The following is a 21,962-nucleotide window of genomic DNA, read 5'->3' as shown; positions in this document are numbered from 1 at the left end:
GCCGAGAAGACCGTCGGGGAAAGAAAGCCGCCGGATAAGAAACCATAGAGATCGAAAGCGTCCCCCTGCTGTTTCCTGTCCTAGATTCGGAGCCAGCGCCCTCTCTAGGTCGGAGAGGAAGTGACGTTGCTGCCGGGAAAATGGCGGCGATGGCGACAGTTCCATCCTCAACTTCGGTCTCTGCCACAGCCACCGCAGTGGCTCTCGGAGAGGTGGAGGACGAAGGGCTCCTGGCATCATTGTTCCGGGACCAGTTCCCGGAGGCCCAGTGGCGGGAGCGGCCCGACGTGGGCCGCTACCTCCGGGAGTTGAGCGGATCCGGGCTTGAGCGGCTGCGGCGTGAGCCCGAGCGCCTGGCAGAGGAGCGGGCCCAGCTGCTGCAGCAGACTCGCGACTTGGCTTTCGCCAACTACAAGACTTTCATCCGCGGCGCCGAGTGCACCGAGCGCATCCACCGCCTGTTTGGCGACGTGGAGGCGTCACTTGGCTGCCTGCTGGACCGCTTGCCCAGCTTCCAGCAGAGCTGCAGGTGTGGCGGGCCGGCGTTAAAGGGGCTTGTAACAACTGTAATAGCTGACATTTGCCATGATAGAGATAGCTAACACTTAGCGCTTACCATGTGCCAGCCTGTCCTCTGAGCATTTTATTAATCCATTTAAATTTCACAACAGCCTTTGAGGTAGGTACTGTTTTCCCCATTTTATATACGAGGAAGTTGAACCACGGAGAGGTTAGTGACTGTCCAAGGACACAGCTACTGTTTTGAAGCCAGAATTGGAACCCAGCAGCACGCCCCTCATAGGACTGTTGTAAGCACTCAGTGAGAATCTATGGAAAGCACTTATCATTGGGTGTAACATACTTAATGTACAATTGGCAGCTTAATATATGTGCATGTTTCTGTAAATATATATAAACGCGTAGACAACACAACCACACAGTAGCTCAGATAGGAAGTCAACTGCTCCCAAACTTTGATTGATAGGAAGCTGTCAAGGAAATCTTATTTGGGAGTAGCAAAAACTATCAACTCCCTCCTTTGTGAAAAGCCATGTTCTGCCTCCCTGGATCCTCAATCCATTATCCCTAATTCTGCCTTCCAGCCTTTCATGATGAAAGTTTTAAGTTTTCTTTTGAGTCTTGGGATACTTGACACTAGCTTTTGTACCCTTCCACCCCCTAAAATAGATAGGGGACTTCATAAAGCAGATCTCTGCCATTATGGAGAAGAACTGGAGACTCTGGTGGAAACTAAGGTTGAACAAGAGCATAGGAGTGGATTAAGAAGCCGAGGGAACTTGGGGGTAAGGTTGTAGCCTCTAGGCTAGTTAGTTCATTATTATGAAAATAATAAATCTAGCTATTATTAAAGAAACATTTACTCTCTTAGGCTCTGTGTTAAATGCCTTACACACAATATCTCAGATAGTCCTTACATCCTTATGAGGTGGGTCCTATTATTATTTTACTAATGAGGAAACAGAAGAAAGAGCCTAGGTACCTTGCCACAGCTAGCTGACAGATGTGGGTTCAAATCTTTTTATCATTTATTAGTTTGTGATTTTTGGACAAGTTGCTTAACCTCTCTGACATTAAAGTTTCCTCAAGGGTTCTTACCTCATAGGTTTGCTATGATGATTAAATCATAAACCATCCAGCCCAGTGCCCAGTTCAGAGTAAATGCTTGGTAATTATAGTTAAGGTTTGGGTGCATAGCAGTGAGTAACCAACGTTCCCCTGATTATTACTAGGAACTTTGTGAAAGAGGCTGAGGAGATCAGCTCCAACCGCCGAATGAACACCCTTTCTCTAAACCGGCACACGGAAATCCTGGAAATCCTAGAGATTCCTCAGCTGATGGACACCTGTGTCCGCAACAGCTATTATGAAGAGGCCCTGGAGCTTGCAGCCTACGTACGCCGACTGGAAAGGAAGTACTCCTCCATCCCTGTCATCCAGGTAGCCAGCCTTCCCAGAGAGCTCAAACTGATTTCTTGCAATCAGTAATTCTGTGGTCATTACTGAATCTTTAGGAAGAAACAGTGGGGAAACTCCTTGCATGTTTCACATCAGTTTCTGTCAGCCAGGAAGGATTCAACGTAAACTATACAGTCATCCATTCAACTGAGAAATATTAATCTGTGTGCCAGGCACTGATCTAGGTGCTGGGGATACAGTGTGAACAAAGCAGACAAGGCCCTGGCTCTCATGAATGTAAGCTGATAGTTGGCAAATAAATCAGTAAACCAATGTGATCCTTTCAGATAGTGGTGCCTAGAGAAAACAAACTAGGGAATGGGGTAGAAGGAGACCAGGGTGGATTACTCTAGGAAGAGTGGTCAGGAAAAGCTCTTCTGGAGAGAGAACAATTAAGCTGAGACCCAGATGATGAGAGGTAGCCAGCCACATGATGTGGGGAGAGAGCAAACCAGAAAGTGGAAAGAACAAGTACAGCAGGCTGAGGAGGGAAGTTGGAGTGTTTAAGAAGTATAAAGACAGCCAGAGTGATGACTGCAGTGAGCAAGGGGAGAGCGTTAAAGAGCAGGAGAGAAGCAGGCAGCGCCTGCAAGCCACAATGAACCTGTACACATACACTTTAGGAAATCTACTTTATATGTCAAGAAAGCAGTGGGAATGTTGGTCTGCAATATTCAGGGTTAGTGGATGGGGTTCCAGGGAGTGTCTTTCCCAGTGTGGTGTGACTCACCCTCTGCATTGTCAGGGCATTGTGAATGAAGTGCGCCAGTCCATGCAGCTGATGCTGAACCAGCTGATCCAGCAACTGAGGACCAACATCCAGCTCCCTGCCTGTCTCCGTGTCATTGGCTTCCTGCGGCGCATGGATGTGTTCACTGAGGCTGAGTTGAGGGTCAAGTTTCTTCAGGCCCGAGATGCTTGGCTCCGTTCCATCCTGACTTCCATCCCCAGTGATGATCCCTATTTCCACATCACAAAAACCATTGAGGCCTGCCGTGTCCATCTGTTTGATATCATCACCCAGTACCGTGCCATCTTCTCAGATGAGGACCCATTGCTGTCCCCTGCCACAGGTGAGCACACTGTGAATGAGAGTGCCATCTTCCATGGGTGGGTGCTGCAGAAAGTGTCACAGTTCCTGCAGGTACTGGAAACCGACCTTCACCGGGGGATAGGTGGCCGCCTGGACTCTCTACTGGGCCAGTGCATGTACTTCGGGCTGTCTTTCAGCCGGGTAGGGGCTGATTTCCGGGGCCAGTTGGCTCCTGTTTTCCAGCGAGTTGCCATCAGTACTTTTCAGAAAGCAATTCAGGAAGCGGTGGAGAAGTTCCAAGATGAAATGAACTCCTACACCCTCATCTCGGCCCCAGCCATCCTGGGCAGCAGTAACCTGCCTGCTGCTGTGCCAGTCACTCAGCCAGGGACCCTGCAGCCGCCCATGGTGCTCCTAGACTTCCCACCTCTTGCCTGTTTCCTCAACAATATTCTGGTCGCCTTCAATGATCTGCGCCTCTGCTGCCCCATAGCCCTGGCACAGGATGTGACTGTGACCCTCGAGGATGCCCTTGCCAAGGTGAGCACATACTGTTGGCTCTCTACTGGGATGTCCTTTGGCTACAGGAGGCCAGACTTTGGTAATAAACTGTCCATATGACAGTGGTGCCTGCTGACTTTCAGAGGTTTATTTTGGTTTTAGAGATTTTTAATGGCTGAGCAGCTCTGATTAGTCCCCCTTCATAGGACCTAAAACAGTCCATGAAGTGGCTCACCTACAATAATGATTCAGTAATGTATTAGTGTTCTGTTGCTGCATAACAAACTCCCACAAGCATAGCAGGTTAAAATAAAAGGCCTTTATCATTTCCCAGTTTCTGTGGCTCAGGAGTCCAGGCACAGCTTTCCTGGGTCCTGTGCTCAGGATCTTATAAGGTTGCAGTCAGGGTGTTAGCTGGGCTGTGATCTCATGTAGAGCTTTCACTCATGCTGGCAGATTTCTGTTCTTTGCAGTTGTAGGACTGAGGCCTTCAGCTCCTAGAGGCTGCCTCATGCCATAGGCAGTTCATACTGTGGCTTTTTGATTCTTCAAGGCCAATGGAAGAGCATCTCTCCTGCACAATCTCTTTTAGGGAAGTCCTCGACCTCCTTTTAAAAGGCTCATCTGATTAAGACAGGAGTAGATGCCAGGGGACAGGAATCACAGAGCCATCTTAGAATTCTGCCTAAAACAAGTAATACTACAACTGCTTCTAATATCTTAGTGCGGTTCATATTTTTTACACATTTAAATCTTTAGACATTGGGATGATTCTTACAGTTGATGACATCTTATAATTGCTGTCAGCCAGGTGGCAGTTGTGACATGATTGTATAAAATCTTTGTTGATATCCTCCAATAGGAGCAAGAAAACATGAGCACTGAAGCTTGAGTCAATGAAATTTAAGTAATACTAAGCAGCTATATTTACATAGAACTTATTCTATGCCAGGTAGTGTTCTTCATACTTTACACATATTAAGACTTGATCCTCACAAACCTATGAGGTAAGTCCTGTTGCTGATAAAAAAAAAATTGCTTAGGTAACAAAACTATACTTAAAGTTGTTTTATAAACAACTGTGTACTAGGAATAAAGGAAAATGATCTGTTGTGCTACTTTCAAATTGAATGGGAGTTTTTAGGGCTCCTCCTGGGACCCCGCATGCAGTGATGTGGGTGAAGAGACTGAGGCCAGAGGGCTTAAGTAATCGCTTGGAAGTCACAGAACCAGTAAGTGGCACAGTGAGGATTTGAACCAGGAAGTTTAGCACCAGAGTGTGTTATGAGCCCTGTTACCATGACACCTGTCTGTAGCATCAGCTAGACTGCTGTTATTGGTATATGGAACTTCTTTTCCAGCTGTTTGCTTCTTTTACAATTTAGTGGTCTAGCTTCCTGTAACCTCAAGGCCTTACTCAGTAAAAACCTTTTATAGTTTTTGCTTCATTTTCCCAGACCCAACGTAGTTCTGGTCCATCTTCCATGGGAGTCAAGAACCATGTATTCTCTGTTTAATTTCATGATACTCTTCCATTGGAACTGTAAAAGCTCCAGTAATGAAACAATTGGGTCAGAACTACATCAATGAAGTAAGTGACAGAAGTGACAGTAAAGAGTGACCACAGTTCTGAATTTAAAAAAGGTAGCAATATAATGAACTATTTGGACTGACTTTCTTCATGACAACTTGAGGGCTGCACATTGTTTAGTTTCATGCACTGCTGATAGTGATAGACTACCCGAATGACTGAGGGTGCCGCTGTCTTTTAGGTAACCAAAGTAACCCTGGCCTTCCATCGTGCTGAAGAGGCCGCCTTCAACAGTGGGGAGCAAGAGCTCTTTGTCCAGTTCTGCACTGTCTTCCTGGAGGACCTCGTTCCTTATTTAAATCGCTGTCTCCAAGTCCTTTTCCCACCAGCTCAGATAGCACAGACCTTAGGTAAGAGAAAGGGAGGAGAAAAGATTTTAAAAACTACTTTATTGATATAATTTATGTACAAAATAATTCACCCATTTGGAAAATTCCATGTGTTTTAGTAAATATACAGAGGTGTACAACCATTACCGCCATCATATTTTAGAACATTTCCACCACCCCAGAAAGATCCCTTGTGCCCACTATAGTGATTCCCCAATCCCACTTAGTCCCTGGCAACCACTAATCTATTTCCTGATACAATAGATTTGCCATTTCTGGACATTTCATCTAACTGGACGCATACAATATGTATATATCTGGCTAAGTGGAAGAAGCCAGTCACAAAAGAACTACATATTGTATGCGTCCATTTAGATGAAATGTCCAGAGAAGATGTTTTAAAACTATTTTTCCCAATTTGTCTTCAGTTCCCTGTGCCACCTGTCAGTGCACCTGGGGTAAGACTGGGGAGGGAATGGGGAGTGGGGGAATTGAGAATTAGCCCAAAGGGCAGTGGGCCAATGATCATACCAGCACAGAGTGGCTGCTCACTACTTTATCCCCAGCTTTTACCTTTTACTTTGCCTGTCACAGGGAAGTCAGTGCCTACTGAGGTTGTATTGGCTCTTAATCCATTCACTCTACACTGTTCCACGTTACCTTCAAAGTCTTGCTTTTACAATACAGCTTTCTGTCCCATATCACAAAGATGACAGTATACTGAAATGTGGTAATTGTGTCTGTTACTTCTAAGTTTCTTTTTTCCTGTGAGACATCAGTATTTACATTTAACTTTTTTTCCATTTCACTTTGCCTACCATTTGGGTCAGGCATTCCACCCACTCAGCTCTCCAAGTACGGAAACCTTGGGCACGTGAATATCGGTGTTGTCCAGGAGCCTCTGGCCTCTATTCTGCCGAAGAGAGAGGTCTTCTGTCTAGATGAAAAGGAACCAGTGCCAGAGCTCACAGCTCCAGCAACAGAACTCCCCGCCAAGGAATCAAGCTTCGAGCCCGTCACTCTGGCTTTCCCTGAGGAGGGACAGAAGCAGGTTGAATCGGAGGAGCCACTGCAGGCCGATGTGCCTAGTGCAGGCACTTAACAGGCGTTCCCGGCTCCCAGAACCCGGCAGGGCATCCAGGGCCTAGGCGGCCAGAGACTAAAGCATCTGATGGGAAGAAGAGTTGCCTCGCCTCGGAAAACATGGGACAGCCCCAGGGGAGAGGCTGCGAAGGCATTCTTGAGAAGAAATTAAAGGGAGAACTTCATGGTCACTCTTGTAAATGGTTGATCATACCATAAGAAATGGAATTAATAAAGCCAATTGACGTCACCGAGAGGCCGGCAGCGTTCTGTAGGCGGGCGGGCGCTCCCAGAAGGCGCGCGGGAACTACGGTTCCCGGCGTCCCTGGCGGCGGGAGGGCTCGGCTACAGGGGCCGGGGAGAAATGCTTCCGGGCGGGTGGCTCTACTCCGGTGCACCATGGGTGGACCCCTACTGGCACGGGCGCGTGACTTCGTGGGGCCAGCCCTGCTATGGGGAAAGAAGGCTGCGGGCCACTGCACCCGGACCTGCAGCTCCACCCCCACCCCCGATGGCCTAGAGGGTCCGGCGCGCCAGCGCTCCTACTGGAGCTATGTGCGGCGTCTGGTGCAGGGAGCGCCCGAGCCGCCGTACCTGCACGTGTGCCAGGTCGGGGACCCGGCGCTGCGGGCCGTCGCGGCCCCGGTAGAGCCGGCGCAGCTGGCGGGGCCCGAGCTGCAGCAGTTGGTGCAGCGCCTGGTGCAGGTGATGCGGCGCCGGCGCTGCGTAGGCCTGAGCGCACCGCAGCTCGGGGTGCCGCTGCAGGTGCTAGCCCTGGAGTTCCCCGAGGCCCTCTTCCGCGCCTGCGCGCCGCGTTTTCGCGAGGTCCGCCAAATGGAGCCCTTCCCCCTGCGCGTGTTCGTGAACCCTAGCCTACGGGTGCTGGACAGCCGCCTGGTCACCTTCCCCGAGGGCTGCGAGAGCGTCGCGGGCTTCCTAGCCTGCGTGCCCCGCTTCCAGGCCGTGCAGATCTCAGGTGCGGGGTGGCAGAGGCACTGGGGCGGCTGGGTAAACGCGTGCATCTCTCCTGCCTGTGGCGGCCGCCGCCTTGGGTCCCACGAAAGTCCGCAAAGCTCCAGTTCAAGTGCAGACACGTTGATGGCAGATCAGCGGAACCTTCTGGCATAAAGAAAGATCAGGACCTGGGAGTGGACTGGACTCAGGACTGACAGATTAGGATGGGAAGGAAGCTCTTGTGAGAGCACAGCCAGCTCAAGTGGGGGATGAGTGGGGGGGGATATTGAGCGGGGTTTGGGAGGATGGCCTTGTTCCACTGTTACCTCGTACCTGGTCTTCTGTTCAATGCCCTCTCGCTTGCCCTGTGCCTTTCTCATGCTTCTGCTCCAATGAAATCTGTCATGGTAGAGTGGGAGAAATTGGACCTACTTTGCCCAGCTAGGGGTAACAAACCATTCTGGTCTGTCATAAAACAGGATGTCTTGTGGAATGTGGTTCTTTGCAGGGGTTGGGGTGATTGTTCCTCCTGAGCTAGCCCCTTGGTCCATGAGGGTCAGAAAGGCAGTGGTATCCCTTATTTTATATTGTACAAGCTGAAATACTTTTATTAGGAATTGAAAGCAAACAGGAGTGTTCAGAAGAGAAGCACCTTATTAAGAAGATCATTCTCTCATCTCAGCCCCATAGTAAGCCCAGCACCCTAATTGTCAGAGTTGGAAATTACTTGGTGATAGGTAGAGTTGAGGCATCTTTTCTAGGGATGATAAGGTCTTCTAAGAATCCTTCTGATGTCGCCTCTTGTAAATAACAGCCAGGCACAGGGAAAGGGTAAAGGTGGCGGAGAATGATGCAGTTCAGCATGTCCTCACCCAGATTGTTACTTTCTTTGCAGGGCTGGACCCTGGAGGCAAGCAGGTGATGTGGCAGGCAAGTGGATGGGCAGCACGCATCATCCAGCATGAAATGGACCACTTGCAGGGTTGCCTGTTCATTGACAAAATGGATAGCAAGACATTTACAAACATCCACTGGATGGAGGTGAATGACTAAAGCTTTCTTGCTGCATCTGAGGATTCTGAAAACCAGGACACGAACACTTCAGCTTTGAGGTGGGCATGTCTTAACCTGGCATTGACTTGGTATTGGCTCAACTGACAGAAAACAGTGGACTGCCAAAGCATGCCTAACTGAGTTGGAGGAAGATGTTAAAAACGACTGCCCTGAAATGAGCTATGAAATACCACCTTCATCTTAAAAGTAACTCCTCTAAAGGAGTGGACATTTTCTGGCAATTTTATGTGGAGATGAGTAGATAAATACACCACTCCCAGTAGATACAACTTCATAAGACCTGTGTGATCTGTTCCAAAAGCCAAGATTTGATGATAATGTAGTCCCCAAATACCTAAAGGCTGTGTTTAAAAATGCAGGTTAAGGCTGTGGTTGACCTTTATCAAATTCTTATTTTTACAAGGAATTTGTGTGTCTTGCCCACAGTCCATCTCTGCCTTGGAACCCAGTGTGCTTATGGAAGTAAACACAGGACAGAATGGCCCCCGTTCGTGGAAGTGGTTAGTGGCAGTATTACTATAAATGAGTACCCACACATTTCAACAGGTTCAGATACAGTTTAGGTTTCCGTATTTTGCCTTCTACCTTTAACAGACTTGGGGAAGATTTTTCTGCTGAGATCTCTTGAGCAGCTCGTACTTGGTTCATGGAGCAGTACTAGGGGAAGGGTGATAGTTGAAAGGGAGTCAGTGAGCCTTTTTCTGTCACAGTTAAGATACAACAGAAAGCAGAACTTGTGCTTCCTGGTCTCCACACTTATTTTGGAAAAATAAATTAGCACCACACTGGTCAGTGTTTTATGATACTGTCAGAGCTTTGTTAAGGAGTGAAAGAACTTGTTTTTTTAGGTACTTGTCTTAGCTCACTTTTATGTTGAGTTTTGCATTACTGGTACTCTTATCAAGTCCTCAAAATCCAAGTTCCCATGTAGTAAGAAGTACAGTAAATTGTTTAGGGGAAAGGTGTTTTAAACAGCAGTTAATCAAATGAACCCAGGAAAGACACACTGTCCTCTATGGCTTTCTCTAAACAGGCCACGTCTGGGGGCCTATGAGGCCAAGCAAAAGTGAACGAGTTCTCTGTGCATCAGACTGGAGAGGAACAGGACAGCACTGCCCCAAGGTGAGGTTAGATACTTAGCTATTGGGGAATTCTGTAGGAAGCTCTCATTTATATTGAAAACATGGGTCATTATGAAAATTAGAATTCAGTTAGCCTTTCCTTTAAACCAGCGGTCCCCAACCTTTTTGGCACCAGGGACCAGTGCTCGTATGAGAATCTAATGCTTGATGATCTGAGGTGGGGCTGAGGCGGTGATGCTAGTGCTGGGGAGCAGCTGCAAATACAGATGAAGCTTTACTTGCTGGCCTGCTGCTTACCTGCTGTGCTGCCTGGTTCCTAACAGGCCACAGGTACCCCATCTTTGGTCTGGGGGTTGGGGTCCCCTGCTCTAGGCAACTTCAGAAGTTCCTGCAGGGAGGCCTCAGGACATTCCGATGCTTCCTTACAGTGCTCTGAGGTTAACAGTCCTTAGTAACACCTTCGTAATGTAGACAGTAGCATTCGCCTACAGCTTTCTGACCTGGAGGCCTAAGTAAATGATTGCTGGGAGTGGACCTTGAAGAAAGCCTGAGACTATCTCTGTTGCTGAGAATATGAGATTTACTGGTGTAACCAAATCACACAGCTAGTCAAGACACCACAGCCCAAAGGCAACAAATCCTTGCATTTCCAATAAAGAAAATCCCTTCCACCTCAGATAGATATATCAGCCACAAAAACCACACACACAAATCAGCATCTTGAGCTAATGAAAGTTTTGAAAGCCAGTGTAGGCAGGTTTGACAGAATTCCAGGTAGGGAAGACGTGAATTTCAGAGTAAGCATTTAGGGGAGGAAATTCCTCTGCACACATTAGCCATATATAACAGACGGTGAGGCCACACCGTCAGTGTAAGGTTAGTTTGGCTTCACTGGGCGTCTGTGAAAGCTGCGACTAGAACTATGAGGATGAACCACAGCAGTCCTAAAGTTTCTGTTAACTCCTGTGATTTGTCAATGTGCTCGAGCAGTGGAAATGAGGAAGCAGGTTAAAAAAAAAGGATCTTCTGATTCAAGGTAATTAGAGGTAGAATAAGAAAACACAACTAGCTGAAATGAACCAGTACAGGCAGGGGGCAGTGTCCTATCCTGGCTTCCAGTTCAGCATTTATAAACAGAGCACATAGCTAACCAAGGACTATGGGGGAGCTCCAGAGCAAATGACAAAATTTCTAATCATAGTTAATTAAGTGCCATCTGGTGGTCATGCTGGCTGATGGTCCAGGTAACAAGGCAGGGCTAACTTACAAGCAAGGGAGAACACTGGGCCCAAGCCTTCAAGAAACCAAGCAAAAGTTGGCTGATTCAGCAGACACGCCTAACCAGATCAAAGAACCAATGACAGCGCAAGGCTACCATCATCTAAGAGTCGGCCACGTACTTAGTTCTGAACCATTCTGGTTTGAAGATACCAGTTTGGGGAGGGGGAAGAGGGCTGGAGCAACCAGTATCAGGCCTCTGTGTATTCATATTCTGTGGTAATGTGACAGCCTCTGCTTATTCTGCTCCACGTCAGCATTTCCAGGGCCTGAGTACCTCACGGGGGTCACAAATGGTCAGAGGGGCTGGGCAGGCAGTGCAAATGGGTAAAAAGTCCATGTGGGAATGGGTGGGCTGCAGAGCATGTCCCCTTCTGAACAGGACCACCCCTGCTCAGCTGCAGCGCACAAATTGCCTCATGTGGATACAGGCCCAGCAATACCTAATCTTTCGGAAGCAGAAATCTGAATTTTACATCTACCTTTGATTTTTTACATTGTAGGCAGACCACACCAAACAGCTGCAAGCCACATCTGGTCCACAGGCCTCCCAGTCTGAGCTGCTGACCTGGAGGCTGGACAACGGGAAGAACTGGCCAGGTGCCTCGAACACTCCTGGCCACACTTCAGAGGCTCTGGGGGAAAAAGGTCTCACAAACCTGACGATACAGACCTAGAAAAGGTGGCAGGTGGTGACATTCCCACTTCCTCCTACTCTGCTGAAGAGAAGACAGCTGAGAAAACTGGAGGGTTTTTCTACTGGAAGCAAGCATGGCCTTCAAAGAGCCCCAGACAAGAGTCAAAGATGAGATCACTCAGGTGGTTCGAGAAGGGAAAAGGATTTATTAGCCCATTTCCAGGACAGGGACCCGGGGGCAGTGGCTGGGTTCAGTATTCTCACATTTAAAGGGAAGAAAAGGCAGCAGTGAAACCCGCCTGGCTGCCTGCACTCGTTCTGACCTACACAGCTTGGCGCTCGCAAACAGCACTCCTCCTGCAGGGAGGACGCGGCCCAGGATGTTGACCTAGGGCTCGAACGGCTCGGCTTTACTCGGCCTTTTTAGGCAGAGCCTGGCCTGGGGACCCAGGGCACCATCCATTCTGTTCACAAGGAGCAAAACTTGGGTCTAGAAGGAACAGGCTGTGGGGACTTCTGCAGGTCTGCAGCACCAACCCCACAGCAGGGCTGTTCCCACTCGATGCTTCCAGGTGACTTTAACTTTATAAACAAGATGAAAATCCAAGCAGCATTAATTTAGGGGAACAAAAAAAAAGGTTTCAAAAAAAACCACGGAGGAGCAGGACAAGGAGTTGGTGAGCATCCAGAGCGGGGGAGGAGGAAGTAGGAAGAGCCAGTATTCCACCAGGGTGCCGAATGTGCTTCTGCGTCTCTGCGGCAGGGGAACCCCTTCCTTCCTGCGCCTCAGCTAGCAACCAGGCAGCGGAGGGGACACTGTAGTGACTTTAGGATGAGCCCTGGAGCCCTGTCTGGCCATCGACACAGGGAGTTCATGAATTTACCCCAATCAACCTCCCACCTTCACGGTCACCAGAGTGAAGACGCTTTTAACTCTCCTGTCCAAAGTCCTCTGAGAATTTCTTCACTTTCAGGAGGTCCTCTGCATTCACGGTGGGCCGAGTGGTGGCCAAGGACCGGAGCATGTCCGACTGCAAAGACAAGAGCATGTGGCCGAGGAGTAGCTGGGCTCCAGGTCCTCGGCCTCCCAGTGGCACAGACCCATGCAGTCCAGGGTGGGAAGAGGCCCACCTTTGAGGTTAGCCTTAGCCCCAGCCCCAAACACAGAACTCCCTATGGATGGCTGGCTTCTGCCTGAATGCCTCCTGGGACAGGACGCTCTTCCCTCCTGAGGCAGCTCATGTCATTTCCAGACTGGCCTATTTCTGGTCTGAGAGAATCTAAGCTCCTATCATCTCTTAACTCCCATGAGCAGCTCTAACTGCATGCCCACCACCCACCACACCAGCGACAAAGGCAGACATTTGCCACACAGAATGAGCAAGACTAGGATGAGGAGAGATGGAAGACTAGTCAGCTGAGAGGCTGCCTGTGCAACTGCATCAAGTCACACCGTGCTGACACACATTTACTGGTTCCTTCTGTGCGCAAAACAGGCCAAACCCACGGAATGAGGTAGTCACATCACCTGGCCTCTACTCCTTGGTGAAGAAAATGCTATAGTCTCCACCCCAGGCCCCCAGAGTCTAACGGCAGGAACCCCAAAGGCAAATTTGCTTAGGAGGAACCACAACAGACCAGGACAGAGAAGAGGAGCAGCTTATTTTTATTCTTAGACCCAAGCCCCCACTTTTCTGGGCTCTATGCTGTCCTCTGTCCCAGCTGGATACTTACCATGCAAACCACAGGCTCTAAGAGTTTGTCACCAGGGACGTCCATCCAAGTCATCTCTATGGCCCCTGGGTCCCCCGGAGAGCACGGGGTCAGGAGGTCATCAATCATAACACTAGGGTTGGTGCGGGAAGGGCCACAAACCTGGAACCAAACAGGAGTTTGGCTGGAGGGGTTGCCCCTTGGTGTTTGGGGAAGGGGCAGGACGCTTCAGATTTCTGAGTCCTGAAGAGAAGGTAAGGGGAGGATGTGAACGAATGCCTGGATTTCTAGGTCATCAGTCTGAGGAGGGATGGGCTCCTTCAAAACTCTCGGGCTGAGCAGCCAAAATTGTTCAAAGTCTGATTTCAGAGGTTCGTAATTAGCATGCGAGTCCAGCCACTGTTCTCCAGAATCTCAATTTGTGGCCCAGAATGTCTTGATATCTTCCTCTTTCTCATTAACTCATATCTCACCATGAATGCAGTGACATCAAAAAATGTTTTTCCAACCAAAATCTGCTCCACTGGCAACATTCTCCCAATATCCAAAGGCTCTTCCCATCACCTCCTTCAACTCTTGGCTCGAATGTCACCCAGAGTGGCCTATTAAGAATGCAACCTGCCCATCCCCCTCCAAGCCTTAGAAAAGCCAGACCTCCCTCCCTGCTTGATCTTTCCCCTCACAACCCTCTAAGAAACGAGTCTTTGTTTTGTTTTTTGCCTGTCTCCCCCACTAGAAAGGAAGCTCCTGGAGGACAGGGATTTTTGTCTGCTGGTCAGTCACGAGTATCTCCCCAGCATCTGGAATGAGGCCAGGCACACAGTAGGACCTTTAGTAGACATTCAACAGAGATCTGCCACATGAACAGAATTCCTCCTGATGGTGTGTGATTTTGTTCCCACCACTTTTCAGACACTGAGTAGGGCCCACCACGCACAACAGCACAGCACTGACTCCAGGGGTGGCAGAGGTGACTGCCATGGCGCCCTATCTTCTAGGATTATACAATCTGAGATGGTCACCCTCAAGCAAGGACTGCTGGGAAGGGGAGAGGAGGTATAGCCCCAAGCCAGGAGACCCAAGATGTGTCACTGAGCACCAGGGAGCTGGCAAAGAAAGGCTGATAGCTCCTTTCCTGGGACGCTTTCTAAGCAATTCCTTGCCGGCCCACTCACCTTTTTGAAGTGTGTTGCTGACTGTACTTTTCTAACGGGCTGCATGAGGGAGTCGCGCACGATGATGCTGATGTCTGCACCTGAGTAGCCTTCCGTCTTCCGGGCCAGCTCGTGGATATTGGCATCCGTGAGGTTGTGGGGAGTGCTACCCAGATGCAACCGGAACATCTGGGCACGGGCGGCCTCCTCCGGCAGCGGGATGTAAATCCGCTTTTCAAACCTGGAGAGCCAAGCACATGGCTGGACTTGAGAGCAGATGGCAGAACAGTCTTCATGAAGAGGCCCAGCAGGGCCCTCCAGAAGCTGGCTTCATTCAGGGCCCTGCTCACTATGCAGACACGGAGAAGCCTCCAGAGACATGGGGTCAGGCTGCCCTGCCAGCCGCCAGCAATGGACTGACCATGGCTGGAGAAGACCTTGGCCCCTGGCTCCTACTGGGGAAGACTCACCTCCTTCTAATGGCCGAATCCAACACCCACGGGATATTTGTGGCACCAAGAACCAGGGTTCCATCGTTGTTATTCCCCACGCCTGCAGAGAAAGGGAAACACAGATGCTGGCTCAGAACGCCCACAAGGATCAGTCAGAACTAGCAGGGAAGGGCCTCAGGGGCTGTGTCCTGAACTGGAGCTGTTCCTCTACCACCTCGGGCGGGGCCCTAACCAGCCTCCTGGGGGCAAAGAGCCCCGCAGCCCTGCCTGCCTGGGGAGCGGAGGGGAGGTGGTGGGCAATGGCCACAGTGACCTCTCCACAATGAAGGCTTGAGGAGATGGAGCTGAGAATTGCTTCTGATATTTCCCTCTACCCTAAGGACAATCAAACCCAGTTGTGGCTAAATAATTAAGCCCTGGGCTGGCTTTGGGTGGATTGAGAACCAAGGAGGAACCCCAGGATCAGCACGCACCCTGCATCTGGACCAAGAACTCCGTTTTGATCCTTCGGGCAGCCTCACTCTCGTTTTCATTGCGGGATCCGCAGAGGGAATCGACCTCATCGATGAAGATGATGGAGGGCTTGTGCTGCCTGGCCAGCTCGAATAGGTTCTTGACTAGCCTGTGAAAGTGAGAAATAGGGTTGAAACCTGGACACCTGCACACATGCCCAGCCAGGGTCCCAGTCACCACTTTTCTCCTCTCGCCCTTCCCACAGGAAGGTCGAGACTATAATCATGCTTGGATTTCAGAAGAAATGGTGGTAACAAATCCTCTGGCAGCACTATACCAAGAGGAAGAGCAAGGCTTGGCGTCAGCTTCAATCCTGGCAGCCCCACTGATTAGCTCTGGACTTAGGACAAGTCACTTCCCTTCCTCTCAGCCTCAGTTTCATCATCTGCAAAATGGGAGTCGATGTGGGGAATAAGTTAACTATATAAAGTCCCCAACAGAGGATACGTACCTGAAACCCAATTACCGTGAGTGCTTTCCCTTCCCTTCCTGAGGATTCATCTCTCCCAAGTTCCCTTTCAATTTCGCTGTCTTGGTCAGGACAGTGTCCCGCCCAATAAGCTGGCTACTTCTCCCTGATATTCAACAGCGGCTCCTCTGGGAGATGACTCCAAGGGCAGGGAAGCTGGACCACCAGCAGTTGCTGGGGCTGCCAGCAGAGATGGGCCTGACAGCTGACTTACTTCTCACTCTCCCCTAACCACTTGGACATCAGGTCTGAGGAGGACACAGAGAAGAAGGTGGAGTTGTTGGCCTCTGTTGCCACCGCTTTGGCCAGGTAGGACTTCCCTGTGCCAGGGGGTCCAAAGAGCAGTATCCCTCGCCAAGGGGTACGTTTGCCTGCAAGAAAGAATAAACTGCAATGAGCTTCCTCCCTTAGGGAAGGGAAACAGAAAAAAGCTGAGGGGCCTTAGTCACTGTAAATAGCAGAAATAACAAGTTCTACAAGACAACTGATTCTAAGGGCAAAGAAGGAAACTAAATTACCTGCTGAGAGCTTGGTCCTAGCCCTGGCTCATGACCCCTGTAACCCTGCAAAGTGACACTGGCTGGCACTGTTTCCTGACCCTGCCCACCCACTGGTCAAGTCAAAGGTCCAGTCATAAGGTTTCTGACACCAGAGAGAATCCAAGGATTAGATGACTGCAGTGAGCAAGCCCTGGGGTCTTTCCAGAGTGGGAGCACACAGAAGGCCAGGACTCGCCCACTAAGAACAAAGGGGGCCAAGTCATCACCTGTTCCTGGACACTTTCAGAGTGGGAGCCGGTTCCCTCAGAAGCCTGATTGTTTTACATCTAGACCTACAGGGGCTCAACATTTACCTGTGAACAAGTGTGGGAATTTAATTGGCAAAATGACAGCTTCTTTGAGGGCCTCCTTGGCCCCCTCTAGCCCAGCCACATCATTCCACCGGATGTTGGGCTTCTCCATCACAACAGCACCTGCAGAGGGAGGCAAAGCCTTCGACCCAGAGCCTCAACCCACCAGGGGGCCCTCAACACATGCCACTCCCATTGCCATGGGGCCTCAAGCCTCTTACCCATCAGTTGTTCCTGCAATTTCTTTTTCTCTGGATTATCCCCTTCACTGTCACTATCACTGCTGGGAAAGGAGACAGAAGATGACAGGTTGAAGCAAGAGTCAACTGGCAAAGAGGTCCTCAGAGAGAAGCTCTGGCTGCCAGCACGGTGGTAAAGAGATGCTTTCCCTCCTCAACAGTGGTGAGACCCGTAAATGGGTACCCCAAAGACATTCAGGGCCTACAGTGGATCCTCTAGTAAACTCTCATACCCTATCCTCATTTCTTCATAAGGGAATGAGAAAAGAGACGTATGTCCTTTCTAGAGGCTGGTGAGGGACACATGCTTTGGTTAGACTTCAAGAGCAGCCAGGCAAGCAACTGGAGCTGTCGCTGGCCTCTCATATGGACTCAAAACCAGAGAGCCAAGTGGCTATGCCTTGGGGAAGAGCTAAGTCTTCTTAGGTCTAAGAAGAGCACCTGGAAAAGGAACACAGTCACTGTTCTCCCCCAGGGCCAGTCCCTATCTGGATGCAAGGGATCTGCCATCTTCCAAACTCCTGCAGCCCCCCTGGAGATGTCTGGCCTCCTGCCCCTTCCTCAGTGTGTCTCACTCACGGGAATCCTCTCCAGCCAGGAGCAGAGCCTCTCGCCTGTGGTGAAGCAGCTGACACAGTACCCAGCTCTCTCCTACTCCATGACCTTCCTGCCCAGGACCCTCCCTTCGCCTCGAAGACACACTGGCCTTTGTGCTAACTGGAACCTCCATGGTAAACAAACCGCAGGCGTGAGGAGAGAAACTGTGGAAAGAACACTGGCTTTGGAGTCAGAAACACAGGCCCTGGGTATGGGTCCAGACATCATTAGGTATCAGCTCTGGAACCTCACGATCTCTGAACCTGAGTCTGTTGCCTCATCTGTTAGATGAAAAGGATAACTCTGATGACAACAGTAGCGGACATTAACCCTTACTGCACACTAAGTTCTAATCTCAGGGCTTCACTCCATCATCTCATTTGTTCCTTAGAGCGATGCTGGGACAGAAGTCCTATTATCTTCCCTCTCCTGTAGATGAGGAGCCTGGAGGCACAGGGGGTCATGGCATTTGTCTAAGGTCACACGGCTAGGAGGTGGCAGAGCCAGGTTATACTCGGAGAGTCTGGCTGCCCAGTCCAAGGCTCACCACCTCCACGTTGGCTCCCCATCCCAGAGCCAATGAGATAATGTACGTGGAAGTATTCTGTAAAGTGCCTGATCAAAGCAGCTGTGGACATTATCACTATTCTCAGTGGAATTCCCCCAAAAAGAAAGGTGCCGTGGAAGTCCAAGGCAGCACTGGCACCAAGAATGACAGCACCACAGAAAAAGGGCACAAGCTCATGGGGGGTCTGGCCCCAGCTGAGTCCTCCACTCCTCTGTACTCACCCCTTGCTCTCACTCTGATTCTCTTTGACTGGCTTCTTGCCGTGCTTCTCTTTGTTTCGTAAATAATCCTTCAGCTTCTCTGCCCGGTCTAGGTACTGCATGCACTTGGCGCGAATGCTCTCCTTGGCCTTGTCGCTGTGTGCCTCATCTGCAAAAAAGGAACCAGAGAGGGGACCTGTGAGCCCCCTCCTCTCGGAAGGGCTCTGTAGCTGTGGAGGGCCTTTGTGTGACTCACATTTGATAGCATGTAGGAAATACTCCACAGCATGCTGGTAGAGCCTGAGCGCCTCCTCATAATTCTTGGCTTTATCCTCTTCTGTGGCTTTTGTCACCAGATCAATGGCTTTCTGGAAAGGCAAAGCAAATAGCTCAGTGCTTCCCAATAGAAAGCCCTTGGGGTCCCAGGAGGAAGGAATACACTGATGACAGCGACTGCCAGACCTGGGAACTTGTCAGTCACAGACCATTGTGTTGGCCTACTTTTCCAATGTTAACTAGAAAGACCTTAAAAGGAAGCTTTAAAAGATAGCCATCCCCCTTCACAATACACTCAATACAGTGAAAAGCGACCTCTTCTCAGTCATCACTCTGGGTTTCAGCAAGTGGAAGCCTGATCAAATAGGGCTCAAAGAGAAAGTTTGCTTTCTATTCCATGCCTCAAGGGAAAGAGAAATGGAGCTGGACTCAGAGCCTAGAACAAGGGAAACACCAGAAGCAACTGATTCCTGTATTGCTCACAGAAACAGCACTTGACCTTCAGGGCCAACAAAGAGCCCGCCAACTAGGAAAGTCCTTCATTGACCTGAGTTTTATGAGATGGACTTAAAGGGATCTCTGCTTCTTTCTACTGGCCCAACCTGCTTCTCTAGGCTGAAAAAAGAAGACAGTTTTCATGGAGTTGATAGCCAGGGAAGAGATGCTTAGATACAGAGGTCAATACACCGGTATCTCCAGTACAAAAAAATGCTTCCCTACCCCAGAGGCATATGTGTGCTGCTGACTGAGGGGAAAGGTTCTCTAAAACCTTCGAGGAACTTTATGCATCTCATAAATCCTCTAGGCCTGTGCTCTAGACTGAACTTCAAGCATGCATTATCTTTTAGACAGCTGCATCACACACACATATCCAGTTTTAGAAACCATAACTTCACCAATCCAGGAAGTGTTACCAGAGATACGCTCAAGCTGATACAGCACTAGACACCAGGTGGGCAGATACCACTGTATACACAGTTTCATCCACAGCAAATAAACCTCTTGACCAGCTCTTGGCGGTGCCAAAGCACTTGTGCAGCCCTTCCCCAACAGAAAGTAAGAAGTCTCAGAAAGAAAGACACAGATAGCTCTACAAAACTAACAGATGGGCAGGGTAGGCCAGGTTGATGTTAACACACCAGGATGAAGAGATGAGGAAAGCCGAGTGTTACTATTTTCAAGCTTCAGCTCCCTCCACTACCTACAAATAGAGAATGGCTAGGAGCCCTGAACCTCCTCAGTGGATAATTAGCTTAAATACAAGCTTCACTTGTCTATTCTCTCCCTCACGACAGCCCTTCAGGTAAGACATGAAAGGGGTGTTCCTGTCCCTGGTGGCTTCTGTTCTCCAGAACAAACACTTGCAGGTTCTGGACTTTTTCACTCTATATGTGTTTTTGCTTAGGTCTGAGGCTCAGAACAACACTCCAGGTATGCTCTGCCCCCGATGTGGCGGAGCAGGCCCATTGCCACCTTCCTTCTCAATACTCTATTAATTAATGCACCTAAGAGAACATTAGATTTTTCTGGCAACCACACACAGTTTTTCACATGCAGTAGTCCTCAGTTACAATTTGGAGAGGAACAGTTTTGTATAACAGGAGGGTAAGGTGACAGAATTGCCAGCCCTGCCACATATTTAGCAATATGTACTATAAAGGACAAGGATGAAAAGAAAAGGATTAAGAAGATGTGTTGACAGAGGAGCTAGCAAACTTTCTACAAAGGACCAGACAGGTAACATTTTACTTTCTTGGCCAATCCCTATAGCAATGACTCAACTCTGACTTGGAAGCCCAAAAGCAGCCATAGACAATACATAAACGAATGAGCAGGGATGTGTTCCAATAAAACTTTATTTATAGACACTGAAATTTGAATTTCATGATTTTCACGTATCATGAAATCCTTTTAGCTTTTAAAAATGTGAAAACCTACATTATGTCGCATAAAAAAAGTCACAAAGAACTACATATTGTATAATCTCCATTTATATAAAATGCCCAGAATAGGCAAATCCATAGGGACAGAAAGTAGATGAGTGGTTGCCAGGGACTGGGAGGGATAAAAATTTGGGGCAGGGGCGGGTGACAGCTATAAGATGCAGGATTTCTTTCTGAGGTGATGAAAATGTTCTGAGAGTGATTGTGGTGATGGTTGCACAACTCTGTGAATATACTAGAAGCACTGAATTGTTCACTTTAAACAGGTGAATTGTATGGTATGTGAGTTAGATCTTAAAGCCATTAAAAAAACTCTGTAAAACAAAAACTGTCTAGACAGGTGGGATCTGCAGGTAGCTTACTCACTGTTGCCACTTCTTGCACCACCTGAAGTTACACCTCCAGGAATCTGAACGCTACTCATCCCGCCAAATGCCTCTTCTTCCATGAAGTCTTGCCTAACTCCTGCAAGCATTGTATGTCATCACTGAGCACTTACTATGTAGCCGGCCTCGTGTTAATAATGCTGTACCTGAATTACTCAATCTAGAGCCACTGTCTCAACGACCCTACCGAGTATTACCCCACTTCACTGACAAGAAACCAGAGACTCCAGGATCACGTAACTAGCCCAAGGTCAGTTATACTTGTTAACTGCCCAAGTGGCAGATTCGAGATTCAAACCCAGGTCTGAGGCCTGAGCATGTTTATGTTTTCCGGCCCGGTAGGACTGGCAGCACCTGGAGGATGGGTCCGTCATGCATCCAGGTGGCGCCACCCCAACACCGCCCTGCAGGATCTAGGGAATGAATGAAGGTTCTTGGCCGAGGAGAGGAAATCGGAGGCCGCGGAAGGAGCCGGGACTTGTTGGCAGGGAGGCAGGCGTAGGAGGGACAGCGAGCGGCTGGACCGCGGGCCCGAGCTTTCCCGGCGGCGCCTGTCAGGCCCGGGTGAGGCTGAGCCCCACAGCGGTACCGAGGCGCCAGCTGCACATAGCGGCCTCAGGGCTCGGCCCGGCCCTGTTGGCCGGGCGTTCTGAACGGGAGGCGGCCCTCAGCTGCGAGCAGGTGAACACAGAAATGGGTGGAGGCGGCGGCGGGGCGAGGGACGCGCGGCTCCGAGGAGGCTCCCGCCAGCTCGACTGCCCGCCCGCAGGCCCCGCCGCGCCTCCTTCCGCCTCCGCAAGCCGGCCGGGCCGCGCCGAGCTACCTGGAGGGTTGACGTTGTCATTTCATCTCCTGGGTCCGCCTCACACCCCGCGGCGCTGCTTGCGGCCTCGGTCCGGTCCCGGAGAGCCGAGGTGCTGAGTCCAGCGCGGGTACCCCGGCGGGTCAGCGCTGAGAGAGTGGCCGCTGGCAGCCAGAGCCAAGTCTGAGGACGAGCGAGGAGCGCGGCCCAGAGCGGTCGGGCCCGAGCAGCGCGGCTGTCCCCTCGCGGCCACAGCGGGTA

General features: G+C 50.0%; 2 protein-coding genes across 5 annotated transcripts; one reads left to right on the top strand and one right to left on the bottom strand.

Annotated features, from left to right (window-relative positions):
• The first annotated feature begins 35 nt into the window (after positions 1–35).
• On the top strand, positions 36–9,353 carry COG8 (component of oligomeric golgi complex 8). 3 transcript variants are annotated; one of them, XM_039851897.1, is made up of 6 exons: positions 36–529; positions 1,752–1,959; positions 2,723–3,550; positions 5,284–5,452; positions 6,262–6,435; positions 8,364–9,353. In XM_039851897.1, the coding sequence occupies exons 1-6, from the start codon at positions 141–143 to the stop codon at positions 8,519–8,521; spliced, it is 1,926 nt and encodes a 641-aa protein (XP_039707831.1). In that variant the 5' UTR covers positions 36–140; the 3' UTR covers positions 8,522–9,353. The 3 variants fall into 3 exon arrangements, with proteins under 3 accessions (XP_039707831.1, XP_039707830.1, XP_039707828.1); XM_039851896.1 differs by lacking the exon at positions 6,262–6,435 and having other exon boundaries at positions 41–529; XM_039851894.1 differs by lacking the exon at positions 8,364–9,353 and having other exon boundaries at positions 57–529; positions 6,262–6,764.
• A 2,372-nt stretch (positions 9,354–11,725) lies between these two features.
• Positions 11,726–21,962, bottom strand: VPS4A (vacuolar protein sorting 4 homolog A). Of its 2 annotated transcripts, none has more exons than XM_039851901.1 (11): positions 21,723–21,962; positions 18,551–18,662; positions 18,316–18,463; positions 16,912–16,970; positions 16,694–16,813; positions 16,055–16,211; positions 15,332–15,480; positions 14,877–14,958; positions 14,428–14,647; positions 13,274–13,414; positions 11,726–12,570 (listed from the first exon to the last, which is right to left on the bottom strand). In XM_039851901.1, the coding sequence occupies exons 1-11, from the start codon at positions 21,741–21,743 to the stop codon at positions 12,469–12,471; spliced, it is 1,311 nt and encodes a 436-aa protein (XP_039707835.1). In that variant the 5' UTR covers positions 21,744–21,962; the 3' UTR covers positions 11,726–12,468. The 2 variants fall into 2 exon arrangements, with proteins under 2 accessions (XP_039707835.1, XP_039707834.1); XM_039851900.1 differs by having other exon boundaries at positions 16,912–16,973; positions 21,723–21,908.

Source organism: Pteropus medius, unplaced genomic scaffold, assembly GCF_902729225.1.
Source record: "Pteropus medius unplaced genomic scaffold, Ma_sr-lr_union100, whole genome shotgun sequence".
Taxonomy (NCBI): Eukaryota; Metazoa; Chordata; class Mammalia; order Chiroptera; family Pteropodidae; genus Pteropus; species Pteropus medius.
Note: the sequence above shows the minus strand (reverse complement) of the source record. Positions and strands in the feature narration are given on the sequence as shown.

Coding starts and splice junctions, on each gene's coding strand:
- COG8 (XM_039851897.1), top strand. CDS start 141: ATGGCGGCGATGGCGACAGTTCCATCCTCAACTTCGGTCTCTGCCACA. Junction 1,960..2,722: donor CCTCCATCCCTGTCATCCAG/GTAGCCAGCCTT, acceptor CTGCATTGTCAG/GGCATTGTGAATGAAGTGCG. Junction 3,551..5,283: donor TCGAGGATGCCCTTGCCAAG/GTGAGCACATAC, acceptor GCTGTCTTTTAG/GTAACCAAAGTAACCCTGGC.
- VPS4A (XM_039851900.1), bottom strand. CDS start 21,743: ATGACAACGTCAACCCTCCAG. Junction 16,974..18,315: donor AATCAGAGTGAGAGCAAGGG/GTGAGTACAGAG, acceptor CTCCTTTCCCAG/CAGTGATAGTGACAGTGAAG. Junction 15,481..16,054: donor TGGTTAGGGGAGAGTGAGAA/GTAAGTCAGCTG, acceptor TCACTTTCACAG/GCTAGTCAAGAACCTATTCG.